General features: G+C 38.8%; 1 protein-coding gene across 1 annotated transcript in view; it reads left to right on the top strand.

Annotated features, from left to right (window-relative positions):
* PPP1R21 (protein phosphatase 1 regulatory subunit 21) overlaps positions 1–23,951 on the top strand; it is a 62,442-nt gene extending 38,491 nt beyond the window's left edge. Inside the window, exons 15-22 of the mRNA XM_032877837.1 lie at positions 2,105–2,257; positions 6,847–6,939; positions 9,895–10,137; positions 15,934–15,966; positions 17,187–17,303; positions 19,661–19,759; positions 20,795–20,923; positions 23,289–23,951. Of these exons, the coding sequence (XP_032733728.1) occupies positions 2,105–2,257; positions 6,847–6,939; positions 9,895–10,137; positions 15,934–15,966; positions 17,187–17,303; positions 19,661–19,759; positions 20,795–20,923; positions 23,289–23,318 (897 nt within the window). The 3' untranslated portion in view covers positions 23,319–23,951. The remainder of the gene's footprint in view (positions 1–2,104; positions 2,258–6,846; positions 6,940–9,894; positions 10,138–15,933; positions 15,967–17,186; positions 17,304–19,660; positions 19,760–20,794; positions 20,924–23,288) is intronic.
* The last annotated feature ends 891 nt before the right edge of the window (positions 23,952–24,842 follow it).

Here is a 24,842-nt window from a genome sequence, read left to right as displayed (position 1 = left end):
AAAGGCAGAGGCTTTAACCCACTGAGCCACCCAGGCACTCATGTGATTTGATTTCTTAACAAGTACTTTTAAGGTGACTTCAACACGTGTCTTTTCATAGAACCATTAATATTAGATAATGATTATTTGGATCATTAGACACTTAATTATTATCATAAACTGACCAGAATGCATTTTTTCTAAAAATTCTATCTTGGATGTTCTGATTTCAGCAGTTGTTATATTCTCAATACTGCTTTACTGATTCAGATTTCCTTGAGAACTACCCATATATGTGTAACTGGAAGGACTGTATTCAGACCTATCTTAGCCCATTTATTTCAGTGGATACATCCTAATTTCTCAAGGAAATTTCTCTGTGTTTATATGCCAATATTTTTCTGACTGGTTGCGTTTTTTTTGTTTGTTTTGTTTGTTTGTTTTTGTTTTTTTTATTAACATGTAATGTATTATTAGCCCCAGGGGTATAGGTCTGTGCATCGTCAGGCTTACATACTTCTGACTGGTTGCGTTTTATAGAAACATTTTTTTTTCAGGTAATTAAGTGAATCAGAAATTATCACAGATCACATTATATATTCAGTGTCATCTTTCCCAGGCTCAGACTGGTCTTTGTGACACTTTGCTAGAGCTTGGGGCCATCATTAAAAGGTGTTACATTTAGGTTCTGTCAGCTCACGGATCTGTGCCTACAGAGTTCCTCAGCCAGAAGACCATCCCTGCGGCCCCTTCTTGAACACTTGCATCTACAGGCATGCCATAGCTTCTGAAGATAATTCTAGCTTTGATTTAAGTACGGAAAATTTTGGAAAAAAAACTTTGGCATTTTAGAGGAGTCTCCACATTTTTCAACTTTTATGAAAACTCTGAAATATTTAATACCTGGGTCCTTCACAGCTAATTTTAGATTGGCTTTACCTGAAACCTTAAAATGTCTCAAGGACAGGTCTACAATCTTCATTCTGAGATTTTGGTAAATGGTTTTTAACTGAAATAAGTATCTGAACTAATGTTAGTTGGTGAGAGCTTAATACTTAGCTAATGTGATTCGATTAAACTAAGATTTATAGTTTATAATTTTTAAAAGCCCAGTGAGAAAATGTAATGATATATGCATATTGAAGAACATTTAGAAAATGCAGAAGTATTAGAAAGAGGAAAGAAAATAAACCTCACCGTATACTGCAATGACTTAAAATGCAAACCTTGGGTATGTGATTTTCCATGTCCTTTACAGGTGATATAAGACTTAAGACCTTTAGAATCCTTTATTTTCTTGAATACTACCTAGAATAGAATTTCATTTGATATAGTAAAATGATGAGAAATAAAACCTTTCAGACCATTAGTGATTCACTGCTTACTTTTTGGTTAGTTTGTGCCGAGGCTTAGGATGTTTTGTTCTATAAGTCACTTCTTATTTATCAAAATAGGATATGCTTTAATGTAACCAACACTTTAATTTTTCTGGCTAATAATCTTCTCAGACATTTTTATTTATATCACCATTTCATACAGCACTATAGATTCAAAGTCATGGCTCAGTCATGGATCTTCATGGCTGCTTACACAGATTTAACACAAGTTAAATCTATTAATAACAGGGTCTACTAAATTGCTAGTCTTTATTATATGTGTAAATCACAAATTGAGATTTACAGAATTAAGTTTAAGTAAAGTGAACATATTCCAAGATGCTGTGTCATGTCTCTTGTTGGAATTTGAAAAATTCAAAGTTAAAATATGAATAGAATGTATATAATCCAAACATGGATATTTTGAGAATAGTAGCAGGAATTAATGAGGTAAATAGCTCATAGACATGTACAGAATAAACCAGACTTAGTCTTGGTTTTCAGGAAGAATAGAAGTTGTTTACATTAACACCTGTCAGTAGTCTGGTCTCAATCTTTTTACCAATATTCTTTTTATTACAAGTCATCGCCCTAGGTATTCTCAAATAAATAAATGTGGGCCTTGGGGCAGGTGTTGAAATTTCATTTCCATTCTCAGCACCTTTAACTCTGCTCTAAACACTATGAGATATATATGTTAGATATATTATTGGAAAACAAAATCTGTCTTCTCGTCACTCTTGATTTAGATCGCATCTTTCTTCAGCAACAACGTGGACTGCTTCATTGCATCTCTGAGCTACGGGCCGAAGGCAGCAAGTGGCTTCATTAGTCCTCTTTCAGCTGAATGCATGCTGCAGTACAAGAGAAAAGCTGCGGCCTACATGAAGGCTCTGAGAAAGGTTTGTGAGCTGCTGTTGAATTTGCATCAGAGGAAAAATCAGGAATCATTCTAGAGAATGGCAAGAGTCTTTGCACAGTTCATGTTGTTTAGATTTTACACAAGTGGGGGCACAGGTGGTTGGTGGGTACTGGGGGGGAGGTCTTTGGGAAGGAGAAGGTGACAGAGACCCAAACTTCAATTAACATGTGATCTCTGCATAGCCCATGTTGGACTCATGTCCCCAGGTGCCTGCTAGGAGTATCTAGAATGAGGCAGCCAGGCAGCTAGTAAGTATCCAACCTCAGAAATCTCAAAACTTATAGAAACGTAAAAAAAATGGAAGCACATTTATAATTGTTTCCTGAATATAAAAATACAAGGTCACTGCAAAAAGAAATCAGAAGGCACCTGATGTGATGAACACTGCATGTTATATGTAGCTGATAAATTATTGAACGCTACATCTAAAACTAATGATATACTATGTGTTGGCTAATTGAATTTAAATAACTTAAGAACATTGGGGAGGGTATGTGCTATGGTGAGTGCTGTGAAGTTTGTAAGCCTGACTATTCACAGACCTGTACCCCTGGGGCAAATAATACATTATATGTTAATTTAAAAAAATTAAAAAAAATAACTTAAGAAAAAAAAGAAATCAGATGATATAGTAGTACATGAAGAAGAAAATTATAGTTGCATCAAATCCCACCACCCATCTGGGTGTAGATGTAGAGGTAGATGTAGCTACCATTAACTTTGTTAGAGTATCTCCATATCCAAAAAAATTTTAGTGCATGTGTGCATACACACAGGAAACACACATGTATATGCTATAGAAAGCAAAGTGTACCTGAATATATACAGTTTTATTTATTTATTTATTTATTTGAGTGGGAAGAGAGAGTGCATGAACATGGGGGAGACCCAGAGGGGGAGAGGGAATGGGAGAAGCAGACTCCCTGCTGGGCAGGGAGCCCGACCCCAGGCTCAATCCCAGGACCCTGAAATCATGATCTGAGCCAGAGCCACACACTTAACCTACTAAGCCACCTGGGTGCCCCATATACACTGTTTTAGAATCTGTTTTTTTCCTCATAGTGAATTATAGATATAAAAATTGTGATTTTTTTTTTTTAAAGATTTTATTTATTTGAGAGACAGAGATCACAAGGAGGCAGAGAAGCAGGCAGAGAGAGAGGAGGAAGCAGGCTCCTTGCTGAGCAGAGAGCCCGATGTGGGGCTCGATCCCAGGACCCTGGGATCACGACCCAAGCTGAAGGCAGAGGCTTTAACCCACTGAGCCACCCAGTGGCGCCTGGGTGGCACCCCCCAAAACTGTGATTTTTATATATTAAATAATATATGTCTATAACTATAAATTGTTATAGTATTTCATTCTGTAAATGTGTCATAATTTAATTAGCCAGTGCATTGCTTGTGGATATTTAGGTTGTTTTCTATTTTTCACCATTACATGTGGAGTTATAGTAGATATTCTTGCTCCTGCAACTTTGTAATTTGGTTTTTACCTTTTCCCCTTGTTTTTTATTTTAGTTACACATAATGCATAATAAACACATTCTTATATTACATTAGAACATTACAGATTAAGTACAGTCCCTAATTTTACTTTCTTTCCAGAGGTGACTGTAGTATTTAGTTTGGTGTATAACCTTCCAAAATCTTGGAGCATTTACATACATCTATATAAACTTAAAGACAATATACAATAAATAGAGTTTTCTTTCTTTTTTAAACCTAAATGCATGTTTCATTGTGCAATTGTGCAACTTGATTTTTTCATTTAAAATATTTTAGGGGTGCTTGGCTGGCTCAGTTGGAAGAGCATTCAATTCTAAATCACAGGGTCATGGGTTTGAGCCCCACATTGTGTGTAGAGATTACTAAAAAAATAAACTTAAAAAAAATTAAGGGGCACATTGGTGACTCAGTGGGTTAAGCCTCTGCCTTCGGCTCAGGTCATGATCTCAGAGTCCTGGGATAGGAGCCCCCCATGGAGCTCTCTGCTCAGCAGGTAGCCTGCTACCCACCCCCCTTTTCTGCCTGCCTCTCTGCCTACTTGTGATCTCTCTCTCTGTCGAATAAATAAATAAAATATTTTTAAAAAATTAAAATGTTTTAGATATACAGAATTGGTAGATCACTATGTTGTACACCTGGAACCAATGTAAGATTGTTCATCAGTTATACTTTTAAAGAAATGAAAAAAAAAGGAAAAAAAAGTATGTTTTAGAGATGTATATCATTACATATGGTGGCTGCTATATTCCTTTAAAATATAGCATAGAAGTCTATAATATGGTTGTTCTGTGGCTGATTTAGGTATTCCCTATTGGTGTGCATTTAGGTTCATTCCAGTTTTTTACTGTTATGATAATACTGCAGTGGGTAACTTTGTAAATGCCTCAGGCATATATATGGAATATTGAGTAGTAGAATGTTCTAGATCATGTGGTTTGTACATTTTGGATTTTAATATTTATTGCAAATTGCCCTTAAGAGTAGCTGTACTGTTTTATATTTCTAGCAATGTATAAGGCTACCTATCTCCCTATATTTGTCTAATTAAGTATGTCTTTAAGATTAATTTTCCGAAATGGAATTGCTTAATCAAAGTCTGTGAATCTTTCAAATTTTGGCACATTTCTTCCAGACTACACTTCAGAAGGTTACCTAGTTATAGTTTACCAGCAGTAGAAGTATAAATTTAACCCATGAATTTAATATTTATCCATCTCAGAGACAAGAGCTTTCTTACTGTTATTTTAATTTGCATTTCTTTGCTTATTGAAGTGGAACATCCTTTCATAAAGTTATCGTTTGTATTCATTCTGCTAGTTCTCTGTCCATTGTTGACCTATTTTTAGATAGGTGTTCCTAATTAGGGTTGAAAGAGTTCCCTATTATACTAAGAATTTTATTTTATTTTTTATAGTAAAATTGTTAATCTTGTGTCTTTGTTGGAAATATTTTCCTCCCAGTTTGCTGTTGTATTTTTTTTAATAGAAGTTTTAATTTTTATATCAGTGAACCAGTCTTTTTCTTTATGGTGGTGATTCTCAGCTAGGGGAACTTTTCTTTCTTTCTTTCTTTCTTTTTTTTTTTTTTAAGATTTTATTTATTTATTTGACAGAGAGAGACAGGGAGAGAGGGAACACAAGGAAGTGGAGTGGGAAAGGGAGAAGCAGGCTTCCCGCTGAGCAGGAAGCTCAATGCTATGCGGGGCTCCATTCCATGATCCTGGGATCCCGACCTGAGCCGGAGGCAGATGCTTAACAACTGTGTCGCCCAGGCGCCCCAGTAAAAGTACCCAGTAAAGGGGTACTTTTCAGGATTACGGAAATGTTCACTTATATTTTCTTCCATTATTTTCATATGGCCCAAATTTTTAAATTCGAATCTTTAATCTATCTTGGATTCATTCTGATATAAGTGTAAAACGGGGAATCTAAGTAGTTATTTTTCTAATTTATTAACTGGTTGTCCTTACAGCATTTATCCAGTCTGTTCTTTCTCCACTGACTTAGAAAAAATGCACCATTTATCACATAATATATTTTTGTCTATGCTTTTGTCTGTTTCTAGATTTTTTATCATCTTTATCTGTTTTGTTTGTTTTGCAAAGTTTTATTGGGGATTTAATTGGCATACAAAACTGTATATTTGAAATATATAGTTTGATAGGTTTTGGCATATGTCTCCACCCTTGAAATCATGGTCAAGATAATGCCCCTTAGTAATCTTTACTCCTGCCTCTCTGCCCCATCTCCTGACAGCCTGCTTTCAGAAAAAAAAAAAAAAAAATTGAGATTTAAGTGACAATGCAATATTATATAATTTCAGGTGTACAGCATAGTTATTCAACATTTATATACATTACAATGTGATCACCAAAATATGTCAAGCTACTATTTGTAACCATACAATGTTGTTACTTACTATTTATATTCCTTACTGTGTGTTTGTATCCCTGTATCTTATTTATTTTCTAACTGGAAGTTTGTACCTTTTAATCCCCTTTCCCTATTTTGCCCATCCTCCCCCACTGCCCTTCTACCTGGCAACCATCTGATTTTTCTCTATGTCTCAGTCTGTTTCTGTTTTTTGTTTTTGTTTTTTAATTTGTTTTGTTGTTTAGATTTCACATATAAGTGAAATCATACGGTATTCAGTACAAGTCCTTACGGTGTTAGTGTAGATTATAACTGGAATGACAGGCCCCTCTTCATTATTTTTCTTAAAAAAGTTCCTTGTCGGGGCGCCTGAGTGGCTCAGTGGGTTAAAGCCTCTGCCTTCGGCTCAGGTCATGATCCTGAGGTCCTGGAATCGAGCCCTGCATCGGGCTCTCTGCTTAGTGGGGAGCCTGCTTCCCTTCCTCTCTCTGCCTGCCTCTCTGCCTACTTGTGGTCTCTGTCAAATAAATAAAATCTTTAAAAAAAAAAAAAGTTCCTTGTCATTAGTAAAGGAAATTATGCTGGCATATATCTGAATTTATTACTGAACCCCATTTAGCGTTCTCATTTGTGTAGGTAGGATCAGGGAATGATACGATCTTTTTCTTGAATTCTTATGCTTTTTCCATAGCCGCTCTTGGAGTCTGTGCCTTACGAAGAAGCACTGGCCAACCGCCGGGTCCTACTTAGCTCTACAGAAAGCCGAGAAGGCCTTGCACAACAGGTATGGTGTCTGGCGAATCATGCTGCTTGTTAAAAGAGGATAAATGTTGAATCCCCTGGAGAAGGCTTTCAACACAGAACAATTTAAAAGGCTGTATAAGTAAACATGTAAAATTAATGGTTTAACACATGCTAAAAAGCACTATAAACATAATTCACTGGAGAATGTTTCTTGATACTCTAAATAAGTCATCTTGATTCATTGGTGGTGTAATTGCCACTAAAGTAATACCAACACACTTGGGATATGGTGATTCTTTTTCTCTAGGCACTAGATTTAAATGTCGGGAATAATAAGGCAAAAAAAGGGGGAGGAGCTAGAGACTCAGTGAATTATTTTTATTTCCTAAATGATCAGTAATGAAAAATTTCCCATATTCAGTCAGTTGGTCAGTCGAATTTGGGGGCGAGGTGGCGGTGGGAGGGACTAAATTTTCCAGAAGTTGGTGTGTACTGACATTGGTTTAGCTTTTGCCAGAGACTTATTCCCCTCAACAACAGGCTTGCTTTAAGTTTTGGAGGTATTTATCTTAAAAGAGAGTGCAAATAAAGTCACCTGAGACTTGTTTTATCTGTGCTGACTCGTGTCACACATTAGTATGCCAGGATGTTGAAACTGGAAATTTAATTTAGAGAGTAATTCCTGAAAAACAAAATTCCTGGGATAAACAATAAAATGGAGAATACTTTAAAAATTGATTTTCAGTTTTCTTCTTATTTTATATAAGGAAAGTAAAGGCTTAAAGAAATTAGGCAGCTTTTACCCAGAGTAGCTAGTAAGTGGGGAGAGCTGTCTGTTTATTTTCCCACTCTGCCATTGACCAGCTGCAGGCTAGTCTGATAAGCTCTCTGGGCGTCACTTCCTGCCTCTCTGCAGTGAGGATAATATCTGCCTTTCAGGGTCATGTAAGGATTAATTGAGCCAAAGGGAGGCAGTGTGATACAGTGAAAAGAATCAGAGTTATGAGCCAGACAGATGGAGTCCCAAATCCTTGCTCTGCCGTTTGCTAGCTTAGCAGGTGATTCAGCTGCTGGGAGCTTTAATTCTTCTCTGTGAGAAATGAGAATTGAAGGACTGTGAGGCTTCAGTGGAATAATGGCAGGAAAGTACTGTGAACAGTGTCTGCTACATGGTAATTGCTTAACCAAGACAGTTGGTAAAGCATTTGGAATTCCCTGTAAGCTTGCTTTTATTTTCATGTAATTCTCAAGCTTTTATTTGTCCTGAGAATTCGTTTTTTAAACTTCTTGTTAAATGGAATATAACATAGTTTAAAAAAGTAAACAATTAATGTATAGTTGATCCTTGAGCAATGTGGGGGTTAGGGGCATTGACACCCCATGCCCATGCAGTCAAAAATCCATGTATAACTTCTTACTCTCCAAAAACTGAACTACTAATAGACTACTGTTGACTAGAAGCCTTACTAAGGGCATAAACAGCTGATTAACACATGTTTTGTATATTATGTATATTATATACCACATTCTTACAATAAAGTAAGCTAGAAAAAAGGTGTTATTAAGAAAATCATAAGGAAGTGGCTTCTGGGTGGCTCAGTCAGTTGAGCGGCTGCCTTCGGCTCGGGTCATGGTCCCAAGGTCCTGGGATCGAGCCCCGAATTGGGATCCCTGTTGGGGGGAGTCTGCTTTTCCCTCTCCTTCTGCCTGTTGCTCTGCCCACTTGTGCTCTCTATCTGTCAAATAAATAAATAAAATCTTAAAAAAAAATCATAAGGATGAGAATATAGATTAATAGTACTATATTATATATGTTGAAACAAATCCTTGTGTAAGTGGATCCACGTAATTCAAACCTGGGTTGTTCAAGGGTCAACTGTATAGCCCAGTGAATTTTCGCTAGTTACTGATGTAACTAGCACCTAGATAAAATTTTTTAAAAAGAACATTTCTTTATGTAAGGTATACCTTTAAAAAAAATTGCCAGAAGCCTTCCTCATACCCCTTTCCAGTTATTATTCTCCTTGCCCCCAAAGAGAACCATCATCCTGTGTTATAATACAGTAGATTAGTGAAAGTTTCAATAAATGGACTTTTCATTAAATGAGGTTTTATAATATATATTCTTTCAGGTCTGGCTTCTTTAGTCCAACATATCTATAATGCTCATCATGTTATATGTAATTGTAATCTGTTCATTTTCACTGTTGTTTAGTACTCTACTGTGTGAATAGGCATTATTCTTTTTTACAGTCTAGGAGTATTTGGGTAGTTTCAGGTGTTTGGCTATCCTGGTGCTGCTGTGAGCATCCTTACACATGTCTTCTGGTAAACATGCACACTGTTCTATTGCGGATACACCTGGAAGTAGATTTGAGGGGGCAGAGGATAAGATGTTGTCAGCTTTAAAGATCCAGCCAAACAGTTTTTCAAAGTGTCTGTCCCAAATTCTAGTCCTCCCAGCATTAGATGGTAGTTCCAGCTGCTCCATGAACATGCCCACCTCTGTATTTTCTCTCTTTTTAATTGTAGTCATGCGGGTGGTTTTAAATTGCTTTTTCTTGATAGTGACATTGAGTACCTTTTTTTATGTTTTTAGTCTTGTTCAATGTCCAAGTCTTTTTTTTTTTTTTTTCCTATTTTTCTACTGGGTTGCCTATCTTTTTCTTACTAATTTGTAGAAGTTCTTTATATATTCTAGATACTAGTCCTCTGTTAGATACATGCTTTGCAGATGCCTTCCATGTTATGGCTTTTCTCACCCTCTTAATATCTTCTGAAGAACAGAGATTTTTAATTTTACTCTCCACTCTCTCAGTTTCTGGTTGTGCTTTTTGTGTCTTGTTCAGTATTTCCTTTTCCCTGTTTAACAATCAGGCTTTTTTGTTTTTACTTCTGGGAGGTAGTTCGGGTCGAAGTTCTGTGAAGCCTTTCTTGAGCCACTGAGTTTTATCTGCATCGTCCTCTAAGGTGCAGAACTCTATTGCTTTTCAAGGTTCAGCAGAGTTTGGAAAAGATCTCTAAACTGGAGCAGGAAAAAGAACATTGGATGTTGGAAGCACAGTTAGCCAAAATCAAGCTGGAGAAAGAAAACCAGCGGATTGCGGATAAGCTGAGGAGTACGAGCAGTGGGCAGGGGCTCGGGTTGGCCCAGGAAAATGCCACTGGGGTGAATGCAGCAGGCCGGGAAGAAGCCTCAGCCAAGGCTATGCTGGATCCTGCTCACAGCACTAGTCTGGTAAGTATCTTCTTCTTTTTTAATGCCAACCGGTAAGGGCTTAACGTAGTGTTTGGTGTTAACCATCTAAATTATATGTCAGTGACGGGCCCCTCAGTGGCTCAGTTGGTGAAGCATCCCAATCTTGATTTTGACTCAGGCTATGATCTCAGGGTTGTGGGATTGAGCCTCCCGTCAGGCTCTGTGCTCAGTGGGGAGCCTGCTTGAGATTCTCTCTCTCCTCTCTGTCTGTCCCTCACCACCCCCACCTCTTAAATAAATAAATGAATGAATGAATAAATAAATAAATAAATAAATAAATAACATGTCAATATAAAACAGGTATAATCCACATGTCTTAGGAAGAGCAAGTGGTGAGCAGGATGCCTCCTTCAAAAAGCTATTAGCTTTTGCATGAGACTTGCCCATGGTGAGGACTGTATTCCTGGAAAAGGTCTAACAAGTAAAATTTTAAGGTGATTCTGTTTTCCATAGAAATATTTGTAATATGGGGTTATGTTTCTGACCAAGGGCTTGAATGTCTTCCTTTTCATAGAAATGGCCACAAATACCATTTTAAACCAATTACATAGTTCCTAGAAAGTATACAGCTTTACAATGTATATATAAAATACATAAACCCATCAGGTTATCTTACAACCTTTTCTTTCTTTCTCTCTCTCTCTTCTTTCTTTCTTTCTTGATATTTTATTTTTAATTTATTTGAGAGAGAGAGAGCACTAGCACACGAGCAGGGGGAGGAGAGGGAGAAGCAGACTCCCTGCTGAGGAAGGAGCCAATCCCAGGACCCTGGGATCATGATCTGAGCCAAACGCAGACACTTACACAACTGAGCCACCTAGGTGCCCCTACAATCTTATATTTCTTGCCTTATTTTTAACTGCAGTGATTTAAAAGGTGAAGAAACATCAATATTGGAGATATTAATTACTTCAAGTAACTTCAAAAGTTACTTTAAGAAAAGTTTTCTAATTGTAATACTCTGCCTACAGTAAAAAAAAATTAGAAAATCGAGGAAAGAAGAAATCAGAGGGGAAAAACCCTTCATAATCAGAAATATGCCTTTTAGGTACATTTTTACAAGTTTTTCTTGAAGATCTTGGGGTGACCCATGGTACTTCTTGAAAGTCCTGTCCTAAGGCTTTTGACATTACCACCCCCCACCCACGCCGTAGCTCACTGATGCAGTGAAAGGTCAAGTTATGGTCCTTTTCAGATTTACCTTGCATCCTATTCAGGGCACTCCTGATAATGAAACATACAAACCAGCTTTTATTTCAAGATGTATATAGACCCTATTGCATCTTTTTTTTTTTTTTTTAAGATTTTATTTATTTATTTGACAGAGAGAGATCACAAGTAGATGGAGAGGCAGGCAGAGAGAGAGAGAGAGAGGGGGAAGCAGGCTCAGGCTCCCTGCTGAGCAGAGAGCCCAATGCGGGACTCGATCCCAGGACCCTGAGATCATGACCTGAGCTGAAGGCAGCGGCTTAACCCACTGAGCCACCCAGGCACCCCTACCCTATTGCATCTTAATAGTGTCAGAAACTCAGTTTATTAATAATTTTCCTGGATGTGGTACTGGTATTATGATTATTTAGGAGAATATCCTAATTTTGGGAGATAAATGCCAAAGTACTTAGGTCAGGTATCCTAATACATGCAATTTACTTTCCAACTATTCAGGGAAAAAATATAGATAGATAAACCAAATATAGCAAAATGTTAGTTATTAAGTATTGGTGGTAGATATATAGATGTTTCTTAAACTTTTTCCTCAACTTTCTGTATATTTGAAACTTTTCTTAATAAAGTATGGGGGGGAAATTAAAATTTTTAGAAAAGCAAAAATACATAAACCAAACTTATCAGGGTTTTCACTGGTGTAGACACTATGTTCACAGGATGATCCTATGGTGACCCCCTGATCTCAGGTCTCAGTCTCAGACACGGGTCCTGCACGTTGCCTCTGGCAAGGGCAAACAGACTATCTAGAGGCACATTCAACACACAGAAGGATGTTGACATCTGTTCAGGTACCATTTGGGAAAGTGCAACCCCACCACCACTCATCTTTGGATTTCCCTTCAGAGACTGTCTCATTGATCAGGTCAGACTTGTTTCCCTTTGGTTGGATTTCTTCTTTCTACCCCCTCTCTTTCTGCTTCCTTGCATTGGTTCCTTCCCTCAGCTTTCACTTGCACTAGCAGTAGAGTTGCTGGTAGCCAGGATTAAGTAACTGTTGGACCTGACTAGACCTGGAAGAGTGCTCATACAACAGTGATGACTGTAGTGATTGTTGGCCAGCCATGGTGCTGTGGACTTTGAGTACATTAACTTAGGCAGTCCTCACACAGATCCTGTAAGATTGTAGGTACTATCATATCTCTATTTTGTAGATGAGACTGGGGGACAGAGAGGTGAAATAACTCACCTGAAGTCACACACCTGGTAAGTAATGGAACTAGGATGGAATCCAAGGTATCTGGGGCCATATCAGCCCCCCCTCCCCCACAGCCATGGCCTTGTGTTCCTGTTGGTGTCAGAAAACATATCAGCTGACATAAACTCATTTATTTACTGGTTGCCTTTCTTGAAGTGCTGGGAGTTGGCAACATTGTGTGTTTGAGTCATTAATGTCAGTTGCTCAAAGTTGAGGACTGTATTTATTTGAACATCTTCAATGGCAAGCATGGTTCTTAGGTATGTAAGTGAGAAGGATTTCCAAAGACATGGGGACCCTATAGTGTGGAGCAGTATTGGGCCGTGAGTGATGATGACATTATTTGTGTTTGATGAGTTTGGAAGTCACTGTTACCTTAACTAGTCTGTTCAGTTAGCATGTGTGTACATGGCCTTGATTTTTCTTCTGTTTGCATCTCTTAAGGGTCTTTTTCCTCCCACCCACCTCATAAGGTGCTATCAGAGTAATTTTCCTGGAATATATTACTGATTATATACTCTCTTGTTTCTAGACTTCTGGTTGCTCCCTGTTATCTATAGAATAAAATCCACTCATTTGTTTGGCATTTGAGGTCTGTGGATACCTTTTCCAGACTACCTTTCTTTTCCTGTCTTCCACATTTTTCTTGTACAAAGCCAAACTGAGCTCTTCACTGATAACTATTCTTTGCCTTTTTGCTTCCCTGTCTTTGTTCAAGGTGTTTCTTTTGATATCTGTTCATCCAAAACCCCTATCACCTGTATACTCACATGTTTTTGTCATCCACCTCCTCTTTCCTTCTCCTTGATTTTCTTGAATTCAGAATTCTACCCATGATTTCCAGTACAGTTGAGGTGCCATAGTTTCCATGAACCCCAGTTTTGGGTATTGTCTGTGATGGTCAGGATTAGAGAACCAAGACACAATGAGCCTCCTTTCCTTTTTCTCAGTTGGTCTTTGTTGCTTTCAATCTAAGGGAGCACAGGCATGGGTAGACATCTGTGGAGTGCTGTGGATTCACAAAGGAGGCCGCTGGAGGGCTTGGTGGGGAGAGAGGGTGGCATAGAAGAGGTAACATGAATGGGTTTCAAAAGTCAATAGGAGTTTAAGGCAAGAGAAGAGTATTTCAGGCCAGGAGACAGGTATCACAACATAACCCTCCTTCTGTCCTGTATGAGGCAGATTCCTGTCAAAAACAGCCTGAGACCATTGAGATGAAAAAGTGATGGTGTTTTCTGTCTTCTTGATATTGCTCCTTTTCAACCTTTTTTTTCTTTCTTTTTTAATTTTTATTTTATGCCCTTGTTTTCACCTGCCCCTAAGTGAACTTCACTGAATGAAGTATGTAGCTCTGTGTGTCCCTCCTTTCTCTCATCTTCCTTTCGGGTGTCAGGAACAAGTCTGTGCCATTTTAAAATTAACTGACTTAAGAAGCTCATCTTACAGGCCCCCAGAAGATTAGTTTGGTTCCAGCATCTTGGGACAGAAAAGTTATATCAGATAGATACATTATTTCTAACCCTATGGCACTGAAATGGTTGAATGCATAGTATTTGTCATTAAAATATCTAATGGTATAATTTGAGCTTTCAGCCACCTGCCAGTTTATCATGATAAAATATGGCAGTAATCTCAAGAAAGGAAAAGCACAGAATAATACAAATTTCTGGTTCTTGCTGGAATTAAAAAGCATTAGAATTTGAAATAGATGTTTTATGTATAAAGAGAGTACATGCACACTGTAGATAATTAAAAACTACAGAAGGGTAAAAGAAGAGAAAAGTTGACATGCTGCTGAATACCCAAGCAACTACCGTTAACATTTTTCCTACAAAATTTCCCACATGGTTGATATTTTGGTATATAAAATTTCAAACCTTTTAGGGTAATGTGAATACACAAACATTTATGCTATTATTAGAAATCTGTATAAACTTAGTGGTTGATTGCATAGTATTCTACATAAAATATACCTTAGTTTACCTATAAGTGGACATTGTTTATAATTTTTACAGTTTTAAATAGCATCTGCCCAGATGCATAAGGTGCTTTCTGCATCTCAGGTGATGTCTTTGAGATGTATTCTCAGGGTTGGAACTTAGTAGGTCATAAGGTACAAATGTTTTAGAGTTTCTTGACCTTTTAATGCCAAATTGTTTTCTAAAAAGGCTGTATTAGTTTACACTCCCATTAACATCATATGAGAAAATGTTGAAATTATGAACATTAAGTTTTCCTTCCATTTATATGATCCCATTCATTGGTGGGTCCATGTGCTGTAACATATTCTCAAACCGTAACCTGGGAGTCAGGGGATAAGGGGGAGGAGGCAGAATATAGATGCGCGCTCAGAGTTCCTTTTGCCAAATGTAGTCATATTTGAATATATAAAATTAAATGATTGGCATGTTACCATAAACAGTTTTTAACTAAAAGAGAAAGACTAATTGCTACTTCTGCTTCAGTGAGTAGAAAATTATGGTTCTTTAAAAAAAAATAAGGCTTATAAATGATCCTTTTTACAGCTAGGTGGGCATGACATTCATTAGCGTGTACTCAGTTGATACACAGTTCAGTGTTTAGAGTAATACTCTTGAGGAGATGATTTAGAATCTGTGAAAACTGTTTATCAGGTGTCCTCTATGAGTGTATCAGAATCCACTGAAACTGAGTTTCCATGGTTCCTTAAGTTACTGTGCCCAAGCACATGCCTTTCCACTTTGGACAGTAACCTGAAATCATTATTCATGACTATCTGTTATTGAAATCTTAATCCACAAAAGCTATCTTTAAAAAACTTGGCAGAACCCTAATATGTCTGAAATTACATTTTCTTTTTCCTTAATTTAAATCTGAAATGAATACTTACTAATGTCAAAACATTACATCAAAAGTCTATTTCTTCTTTCTCCTTTTGAACTTTCAGCAGAGTATTATTTGTGTTTTCTGTTTGGAATGTTCAGTTGTTATGGTCACCATAAAACTGTCTTAACCCCTCCTTGGCTACTGCTTTGGAAATAGGCATAGAAATGAGAAGATGAGTCAGAGCTATTCTTCCTCTTTCTCTTCCCAGTCAATTTGTTGGGTTTCAGTGAAAAGTGCTACAGCATTTCAAAAGGAAATAGTGATCATTATCCATTACTGCCTCATGATGGAAATAGGGAACGCAGTTAGCTTTCTGTAGGTACAGCCTCCTGGTAATAGAAGACCATACAGGTCATCTTCTAGGTCTGCACTCCCAGTGCACTTAAAAACAGTGTGAACTGAGAAGAGAAAATATTACAAGTGTTGGAGCTATTGTGTTGGAAGTCAAAACAGTCTGTTCTAAAGCTTTTTTTCCTCTTATGTTCTAGATCGGGATTTTAACCAGGACATCTGACAGTGAGGTAATGTGTGCTTGGCGTCACGTTTGTTTGTAAATATTTGGCTGTGTGTTTGTTCACAAAATCCTGCACAAGTCAGCTTTGTCAAATTGTGTTCTGACAGTTCTAGCAAATGTGGAGTCAGTGTTTTTCTCCTCCATCCACGGGTCCATGTTGCTTTTCTTGCTGGTTCTATTTTAACTGTCACCAACAAATTATAGCCTGTTTTTGTAATTGCCTCGTTGAATGACTTGGCTTGGCAGTTTGACAAGGTGTGGTGGGAGCCTGGCCATCAGCTTGGCTGGCATCCTGTGTGAGGCGTCAGGCCTCCCAGTGGGCAGGCTGGGGAGCAGGGCTTTTCAGGGCCTTGACCAACAGTGTGCTTGCGAGTTCTTTCCAGCTGTCAAGTGAGTGAATCCAGGTCAGATTTGGCTTTTGAGTTTGGAAATATTGTAGAATTTTATAATATATAATATAATATAATATAATATAATATAATATAATATGTGACTTTATAAATAACCTCTCAAGGAGCACTGAAGTTCTTCAGCATTCCACTCTATGTGGCAAGCTCATATAGTTCCAGTAGGTTGGTAAGTTATTTGATTTCCTTATTGCCTTTTAGTTTAGGTAATCTTGAACTTCTGTATATATTTTTAAACTAAACTCCATAGTGCACCATTGCTAGAGTAATAAACTAGAAGAAACATTGGTCTGGGACAAGGGCCGTCAACTGTTCATTATAGAAATAGTTTAATTGGTTAATGTGTTTAAGAATATTAGAGCTGTCTTAAGATAATTTGGGGGAATAAAAGAATGTTTGGCTTTTAGGGGTTCCAGTAAATGCTCCCTTTCCCCTGCCTTCTTCCACTGAGAGGAGGACATAGGTGTCAGAAGGATGGAGATTTTGAAAGCCAGCTTTGTGGCTCATCACAGTGGGATGGAGGGACATGGCCACAGAGGTAGTGGGCCTCCTAGTACTTCACTGCTGCTCTGTTCTTTTGAAGCCATAGCCTTGTTATGATATGAGCAGGATGCTGAATAAAAGAAATTTGGAATATACATTTACCCGGTTTGTCTGAAGTTTCTTTGAGGGGTAGGGAAACTATGACTTCCTATCAGATTTAACATGAAAATGTACAAAATGTTGCCTTTTTTTTTTTTTCCTAGAGTGATGGTCGTCTTTTCTAGAAGTGCTTCATTTCACTGGCCTTTACTTATTTAGCTCTGTGTGCTCTGTTTAGGTTCCAGATGTGGAATCTCGTGAAGACTTAATTAAAAATCACTACATGGCCAGGATAGTGGAACTGACTTCTCAACTGCAGCTGGCTGACAGTAAGTCAGTGCACTTTTATGCTGAGGTGAGTGGAGAGTGGATTAGATTTGGTGGCTTTTCCCAATCCTGGCAGGAATTAGGGCACTGCCCAGGTCTCCTGCTGTTCACTGGAAGAGAGATGTCTGTGTCTGTGCATCCATGTGAATTTGGTTGGAATTCATATTGATTGGCCTATATCCAAACAAAAATCTTCATTTCAACAAATACAGGACTGATTTGTCCTTTCCAGGTTACTGAAAGATAATTGAGAGACATCTAGGTCGCCTTTCCTATGGTCACATCACAGATATTTGGAGCATTATTATTAGTGATTATTTGTTTTAGAGAATTATAGGCAGGTACACATTCACAGGTCAAGGAAAATTCATGCAGAGAAATTAAAAAGCAAAATACGCCTTGTTCTTCTTCTTTTTTAAATACTCTTTAATTTCTAAGTGGTAGAAATGAGTTCCTATGAATGATGAAATAAAAAAATGTAACCTTTTAAAACCTTTGTTACATAATTATTTTTTTTAAAGATTTTATTTATTTATTTATTTGACACAGAAAGATCACAAGGAGACAGAGAGGCAGGCAGAGAGGGGGGGTGGGCAGCAGGCTCCCTGCTGAGCAGAGAGCCTGATGGGACCTGAACCCTGAGACCATGACCCTAGCTGAAGGCAAAGGCCTAATCCACTGAGCCACCCAGGCGCCCCTAATCTTACTTTTTGTTATATTTTCTTCTTAACCAAATAATTCATTTTCTTAGAATTAGAAAAACACTATGTAAGACACTCAATAAAATCATACACAGTTTGTTAATTACAAAGGAGAAAATGAAGGAGGAAGTACAGAAATCAGAGTATGAGACAAATGGTAAGACAGAATGGCTGTCGCTCAACATGTTAGAATACCCATAAGGTATCTGATTTAAAACTTTAAAAGATCAGTTACAGATGGCAGACGGAGAATTATATTGCCTTAAATTGTTAAAGAAATTGAGAAAGAAAAGGCAGCACCCTTTATTGACTGGCTTTGTGATTTTCTCCTGCACTGCAGACACAGAGAGGTTGATAGGAGCCCAGTTGCTTGGAAGTGGAGAGGGGCCTTGCTACATTTTCCCTGAAATAAATGATGTGTCTAGCTCCATGTTGCTCACAAGCCGCCATTACCTACCTGTTTGGTAACAGCTGGTTGGGCTGTAGAGAATGGGCAGTACAGCAAGCTGACTGACCTACAGTGGAGCCGCCATAGTGCTGAGCTCCTGAGCCCGGGAATCGTGTTCTTGTCTGGGTCCCTAACTGCCTTCTCAGTTAGTGTCTCAGACTTGATTGCCACCGCGGTGAAGACCCATATCTTGCAAAACTCTCTCCCTCTTTTTCAGGTGTGGTGCTGAGCACATGGTAGATGTTTGGTTAATAGACGGTGGTTGATTTGACTGGCAGAACTTCCCTGAAATTCTCTTATGAGGAATGAAATGAGTAGTTGGGGAATATCTGAGGCTCTTTTATTTCAAGAGATTTGCTTATCTTGGTAAATGTGCTGCAAGAATTTCTACATTGTCCTAGTTTTTCCTTGTTTATAAACAGGAAGTGGTGACCCCTCCGTGTGACTTTATGGGGATAGTTAGTCTGAGCGTCTGAATGTCGACACAGCATTCATATGTGTCTCAACAGGTCCTCCTTGTCAGTCGCTATGCATGGCCTTATCAGAAGTTTAATGAGCATTTTAATGGCACACCGTCTTTGAACAATAGTGAGAAACAGAATTTTTCTTTTTTCTTCTTGATCAGGTCTGTCTCTGGAGAGCATAGCTTTGGTAGAACCCCAGAAAAAGCTGCTGGGATCTTTGCATTCCTGCCCTCACTTTGTTCTCCCCTAGAGCCTAATCTGTAGCCTGGGGCTGTAAACTTTTATTGTTCCGTAACCCTGTCTCTAACGGAGGACTAAAACACAAGAAAAGTGCGTTAGGATTCATCTTGCATGGTCAGATGCCACTGACAACTTTTGAAATAACCAATTCTGTTCACATCCAATGTGAGGATACATGAATCCTGGGTAAATGTATAAAAACTTTTAAGGGGCGCCTGGCTGGCTTAGTCAGTAGAATGTGCGACTCTCGATCTTGGGGTTGTGAGTTCAAGCCCCACGTTGGTTGTAGAGAGTACTTAATAATTAAATCTTTAAAAAAAAAGCACCCCAAACTTAAGTTTTTTGTAACCACTGGTCATCAGGCTAGAACTAGGAGAAACCTTGATAGGCTTGAGTTAGTAGACATTTTTCCTTATTAAAGTGGTGAGAGGGGGACCATATCTTACGCGTACTCCAGTGTGTGGTACAGGCCTGAAGTGAATTTGGTTTGGGGAAATGCCCCGAGGTAACAGGGTGTTTTCCGATTTAACAGTGCCGAGCACTCTCGAAGAGGCTGGCCTTGGCTGAAAAGTCAAAAGACGCACTGACAGAAGAGATGAAAGTAGCGGGTCAGAACATCGGCAGACTTCAGGTGGGTTCAGAAGTGTTTCCTCCACGGGGTTAATACCGTTTTCACTGGAAGTTCCGGGCCGCAGAGTCAGCATTTCCTTTCCAAAGTAGTGGTGTTCACCCTCTAGACATACATTTTTCTAACTACTTTATTTCTAGCTCATTTTAAAGTAATATCTTACTTATGTCAGGCAAAAAGTTGTATACTGCTTATTTCTCCAACTTGATTTTATTTTAAATAGCTTTGTAGTCAGCATTTCCTAAAATGATACTTACGTACCCACCCCTGGCCTCCCTCCCACCCTTAATCCCGGTCATGGCGGGCTGTACTCTTGTTCTGCTCACGTGACTCTGTTCCTTCTCTTTACTATTTCATAAAACGGACCTAAACTCAAAGCTTTGGCTGTAAAATATTCTTCCTTACTCACTGCTTTGTTTTAAAGCCTTGTTTCCAGAAAGCCTCTATTAAATATAAACATGATGTAGGCGGAGAAAAAACACATTAGCACAGTAACACCTGCTTCCTCCTAGTTTCAGATTAGTTTATCAGATTAGCTAGCGGCACAGGATTAGATTTTAAGGGGCTGGAGAGAGCAGATAGATGGGAAGACAGAGGAAGGTGCTTCTCCCAGGGAGGGTTCTGGCCTAAGGGCTGAGGGCCATGAGCCAGCAGGTACTGGGCTGGTGGGAATGTGCCCCAAGACAGACTTGCCCACCTTACCCAAGGCTCTGGAAAACCCGAAGGGATTTGGAAAGATAATGTAGCCCTCTTGTTTTTTTTGTGACGGTTTTATACCTGATGTAGAAGGACAGTCTTTTTGCACAGAGACTCAGAGCATATTTTGAAGGCTGAAAAGAAGAAAATCTTTCCCCCCATTTGTTTTAATTTTGTGTTCTTATTAGGCCAGTGGCTTGTTCTTCATGTTAATTGATCAGACAGGCCATCTTGATAGGTTGCTTTTCTCAAATTCCTTCTATAAATTAAAAAAGCTTTAGAGTGATGTGACTAGTGGGCTTTTGATTTTTCTTTTTTTCTCTCTGCTCTTTTGCCATTTAGGACGAGCTGACAACTACCAAGAGGAGTTACGAAGATCAGTTAAGTATGATGAGTGACCACCTGTGCAGCATGAACGAGACATTGTCTAAACAGAGAGAAGAGATTGACACACTGAAGATGTCCAGTAAGGTAGGGGAGGAGCAGGGGGCGAGGGGGAGTCTCTCTGCAGTATAATATTTAATATGTAATGTATTTAATATAAGGTATTTCATTGCTGTGCATTTCAGGAGCAAAGGTGAAGAGATTCAAACTGTTTTTAAATGGTTTTTCTTCATATCATTTGTCCTCTTATTTAAAAGTGAAATTCAACAAATAAATAAATAAAATCTTTAAAAAAAAAAAAAAGGACGCCTGGGTGGCTCAGTTGGTTAAAAGTGAAATTCAGTTTCTTTGATTGGGTTATAAGTTGAGAGAAGGCCTAATACTATGTCCTTTGATTTTTGGCACCTTTGGCATTTCTGCTACTGTTTTTTCATTTAGGGCGACTTTTAGGAAGGTTTTGATGGGGATTCTTCTTCTTCTTCTTCTTTTTTTTTTTTTTATATAGGAGTCTAAAATGGTGCTGTTGAAGAATCATCTGGTTTAGCAGATTTATTTTCATATACATCCATATAACCTAGGAATGTCTTTTTCTTTTCCAGAAATTGCTTTTGATTTCATTTCCCATAAAGCTACAGCTCATCCAGGCTGGGGTCAGTAGGTAATGGTAGTTACCTGTATGTTGAAGTGCGTATCTGCATAGCCTATGTCTCTTGTTGTAGCGTAGTATATGTGCTCTTTTACCAGGACAGGTGGGCTTCAGGAAGCCAGGGACTAAGTTCCATGCATCATCTCAGATGCTTTACACATTTTGTAACTCAGACAGTATGTACCAGTGCCAGTGGGGATTTATTGTCTCTAACCTGTGCTCTTTGAACTCTGCTGTTGCCTTTCATTGACCTAGCAGCCACGTATTGAGTTCCTTCTAGGTGCTGGGACTGGGATGGAAATAGAGCTAAATACACTATAGCTTGATTTTAGCATCGGCTAGTGGTGGTGAGGGCAGCATTCTGCTCAGTTGGTGTCTCCTGGAAGACCTGTCTCGCGAGTGCATTGGAATCGCATTGTGTAATACTGTTGTTCCCTATAGTTTCATGACCTTCATTGGCCTTTCGCTACTTTGGAGGAGCAAGAGAGGGTCTGTGATAACTTTCCTGGGGCATCTTGTGGTGATTGTAGCCAGACAGTGTGGTTTTGATGATGGTTCTCCAGTTATTTGTGCTTCAGGAAATGAGATTGGAGGTGATGAGTGGGGGAGTCGGTCCTCTTGAATCTTGCCTCCTGCAACTGCTGTGGCCTTTTTCTCGATGTCCCAGCAGGGCGAAAGCTAGTTCACAGGTTATATTCCTCGTCATGGTAGAAAGCACATTATATTAGTTTGAGAATTAGGAGAAAGCCTGTTTTAGCATCTAATGTTTGGAAAGAAGGAACAGTGCTTATGGGGAAGCTTTTCAGACCAGAGCTACAGAAGCCGTTTTGTTCTGAATTGAGAAGGTTTTGGTATCGAGTCCAGCAAAGTTCATTGTCCCAAAGGCATTTGTATTGCAGCTACTTTAGAAGTTAGGGAATTTTCAAGTCCTCTCAGAACTTTGTAATTGAGTCCTTAAAATATCTGTCATTAATAAAACACAGAGCTCATTTATTCTGTTAACTTTTTAATGATCATTCCGTGATCGCTGTATTTTGCGCTCTCCCTTGCCCAGTTTGTTAGTAATTTAGATTGTTGGGGACATCATCTTATGGCAGAGTTGACCTGGTCTCCATTGGAGGCCAAGTGCATCTTGGAACCATTCTTTGGCCATCATCTTGTTATTAAAGCTTGTGTTCTGCAAGCATTAAGCACATACATGACAAAAATGTATTTGTACCTAACAGTTAAGTATAGGAGTCGAGTTAACAATGTTTTCTTAAAAAATGAACTTCTCCAGAAAGAAGAGAGTTATTATATAAAGCTGGCAAGTCCAACTCTCAACATGGGTGGGGGCCTGGGAATGAGTGAAGACATCTGCCCTTAGCTCATTTTCAGCCAAGGATCTGAGCTTCCTTTTTTAGATCACTGCCACTGGGTGTTAGTTGGCACGTACTCAAAATTAGTATCTATTAAGACCTATTTAGAAGGTATTTATTAAGCAGTAAAGAAACCTGTTTAGGCTAAACATTTTTATTCAGGGTCTGAAATCCGTTAACTCCCTGTCTTTGGAACAAAATGAATATTTGAGGTTTGTTTTCTTCCTTTGTTGCCAATCCTCAGCCTCAGGGGGATAGGGTCCATGGAAATAGAGAGTGGGGGAGTTGAAAGTAACAGACTGCTTTTTGATTAAAAGTTAGCAATGCAGGGTTATCAGCTGTTCTTCTTTAAAGTTTTCCAAGGTGAAGTATGGCCTTCCAGACCATAAACGAGGAGTTATGTTTCTAGACGTCTGTGTTCTTATTGTTGATCTTTTTCTTTCCACAGGGAAATTCTAAAAAGAACAAGAGTCGATAGTTTACACATAGATGGTTGGCGACTTCTTTCCAAAGCTGCTACTGTTGCACGAAGCTACAGGACCCAGACCCCTCGTCCAGTGTCCAGTGTGGGGCGCCTTCAGGAAGCTGGGGTGTTTTTGGACCTAGTAAACTAGTCAGTGTTGTAAATGGCCTTGAAACATTTAAAATATATTTGTAAACAGTAAGGCAAATACAGAATGTAATGTTGATAGTAAAATGGAGAACAATACATGTACCATGGATATTGTAGGTTTCCTTACACTGTTTTTACTGTGCACTTTTTAAAATTAGGTTTTAATTTCAGTATGTAAGAATAACAAATATTTTGTATATTTTCAAACTCAATTATATGGTAATGGATTTGGTATCTATGGAATAGATCTATGTTTCTGGATAAAATGCTTAAATTGTCCAACTGTCATTACTTCTTGCTATAATTGGGAGCAGTCTCTGGATTCTTTTTGAAGACTTCTGCAGATTTTCTCTCTCTCTCTCAGAGGGGGTGGGTCTTACAGACTTAACTTCAGATCTTGTAGGTTTATTATCATTGTCTTCAGCTCTTCAGTACCTTCTCTGTGTTGGAATAATAGCTTAAAGAAATTGATGTCAATAAATTCGTACTTCTATCAAACTTCCAGGCTATGAAAATTTGATACGGGAAACCGAAACCTATTAAAGTATCTTTTATAAAAGTTACAAAATCCCCATGGACTTAGATATAACCTTTCTAATACCCCAGATTGTCACAATTGTCTAGTCAATCCTTTATTAAGGCTTTGAGATTTGCCTTAACAAGTACCTGCAACCATACTTCAGGCTCCCCTTGGTTTAGTTTGTCGACATTGTATGATTTCAGTGTCAATCTCAGGGGTGTTTCTCCCAGCATTCCCTAAATATATTGCTCCTTTCTTCTCAGCTGCTTATACCAGCCCATTCCACCCCATGTTCAAGTCCCCAGATTTGCTCAGGTGTTCCTAAACCCCTTCTCCCCACCTCTCTACCTGCTGCATCTCCTTTGAACCTCCTCGCTAGCCAGTTGCTGGTTACCCTCCAAAATGCTTTATTCTGCTCTGAGAGCTCATCACCAGCTTCCCTCTGTGCTCAGCACAAAGGCCAACTCTGCCCCATGACCTCTGCTGCCTGCTGAGAGAGACCCAGTCCTCATAGTAATGAGTGTTGGGATCCTGCTTTAGGGATTCTGAGTGAATCAACTCCGTCCCATTCTGCTCTGCCTTTCCAGGCTCGGCCCCTTAGCCCTTTCTGTTCTTGTGAGCTGCTCATTTCCAGTCCTTTAACAGTTGAACCGGCTGTTTTCACTACAGCTGAGCCTGGGCCCCCCAAGCACTGTGAGGAAAAGATAAATGACCATCTGATTAGCTCCTTATAAACTTAGGCTTTCCAGCTCCTGCCAGGCCTTCAGTGTTCTGTGACAGTCCTCGTGGCATTTCTAGTCTGTTTCTATGCCTCCTTTGGAGGGTTTGAGCCACAGAAGTCCTTCCAGTGACTGCCTTATCCCTCTCCT

Source organism: Lontra canadensis, unplaced genomic scaffold (assembly GCF_010015895.1).
Source record: "Lontra canadensis isolate GAN:19392208 unplaced genomic scaffold, GSC_riverotter_1.0 scaffold61, whole genome shotgun sequence".
In the NCBI taxonomy this organism is placed as follows: domain Eukaryota; kingdom Metazoa; phylum Chordata; class Mammalia; order Carnivora; family Mustelidae; genus Lontra; species Lontra canadensis.
This window is presented reverse-complemented; position numbering and strand designations above follow the sequence as displayed.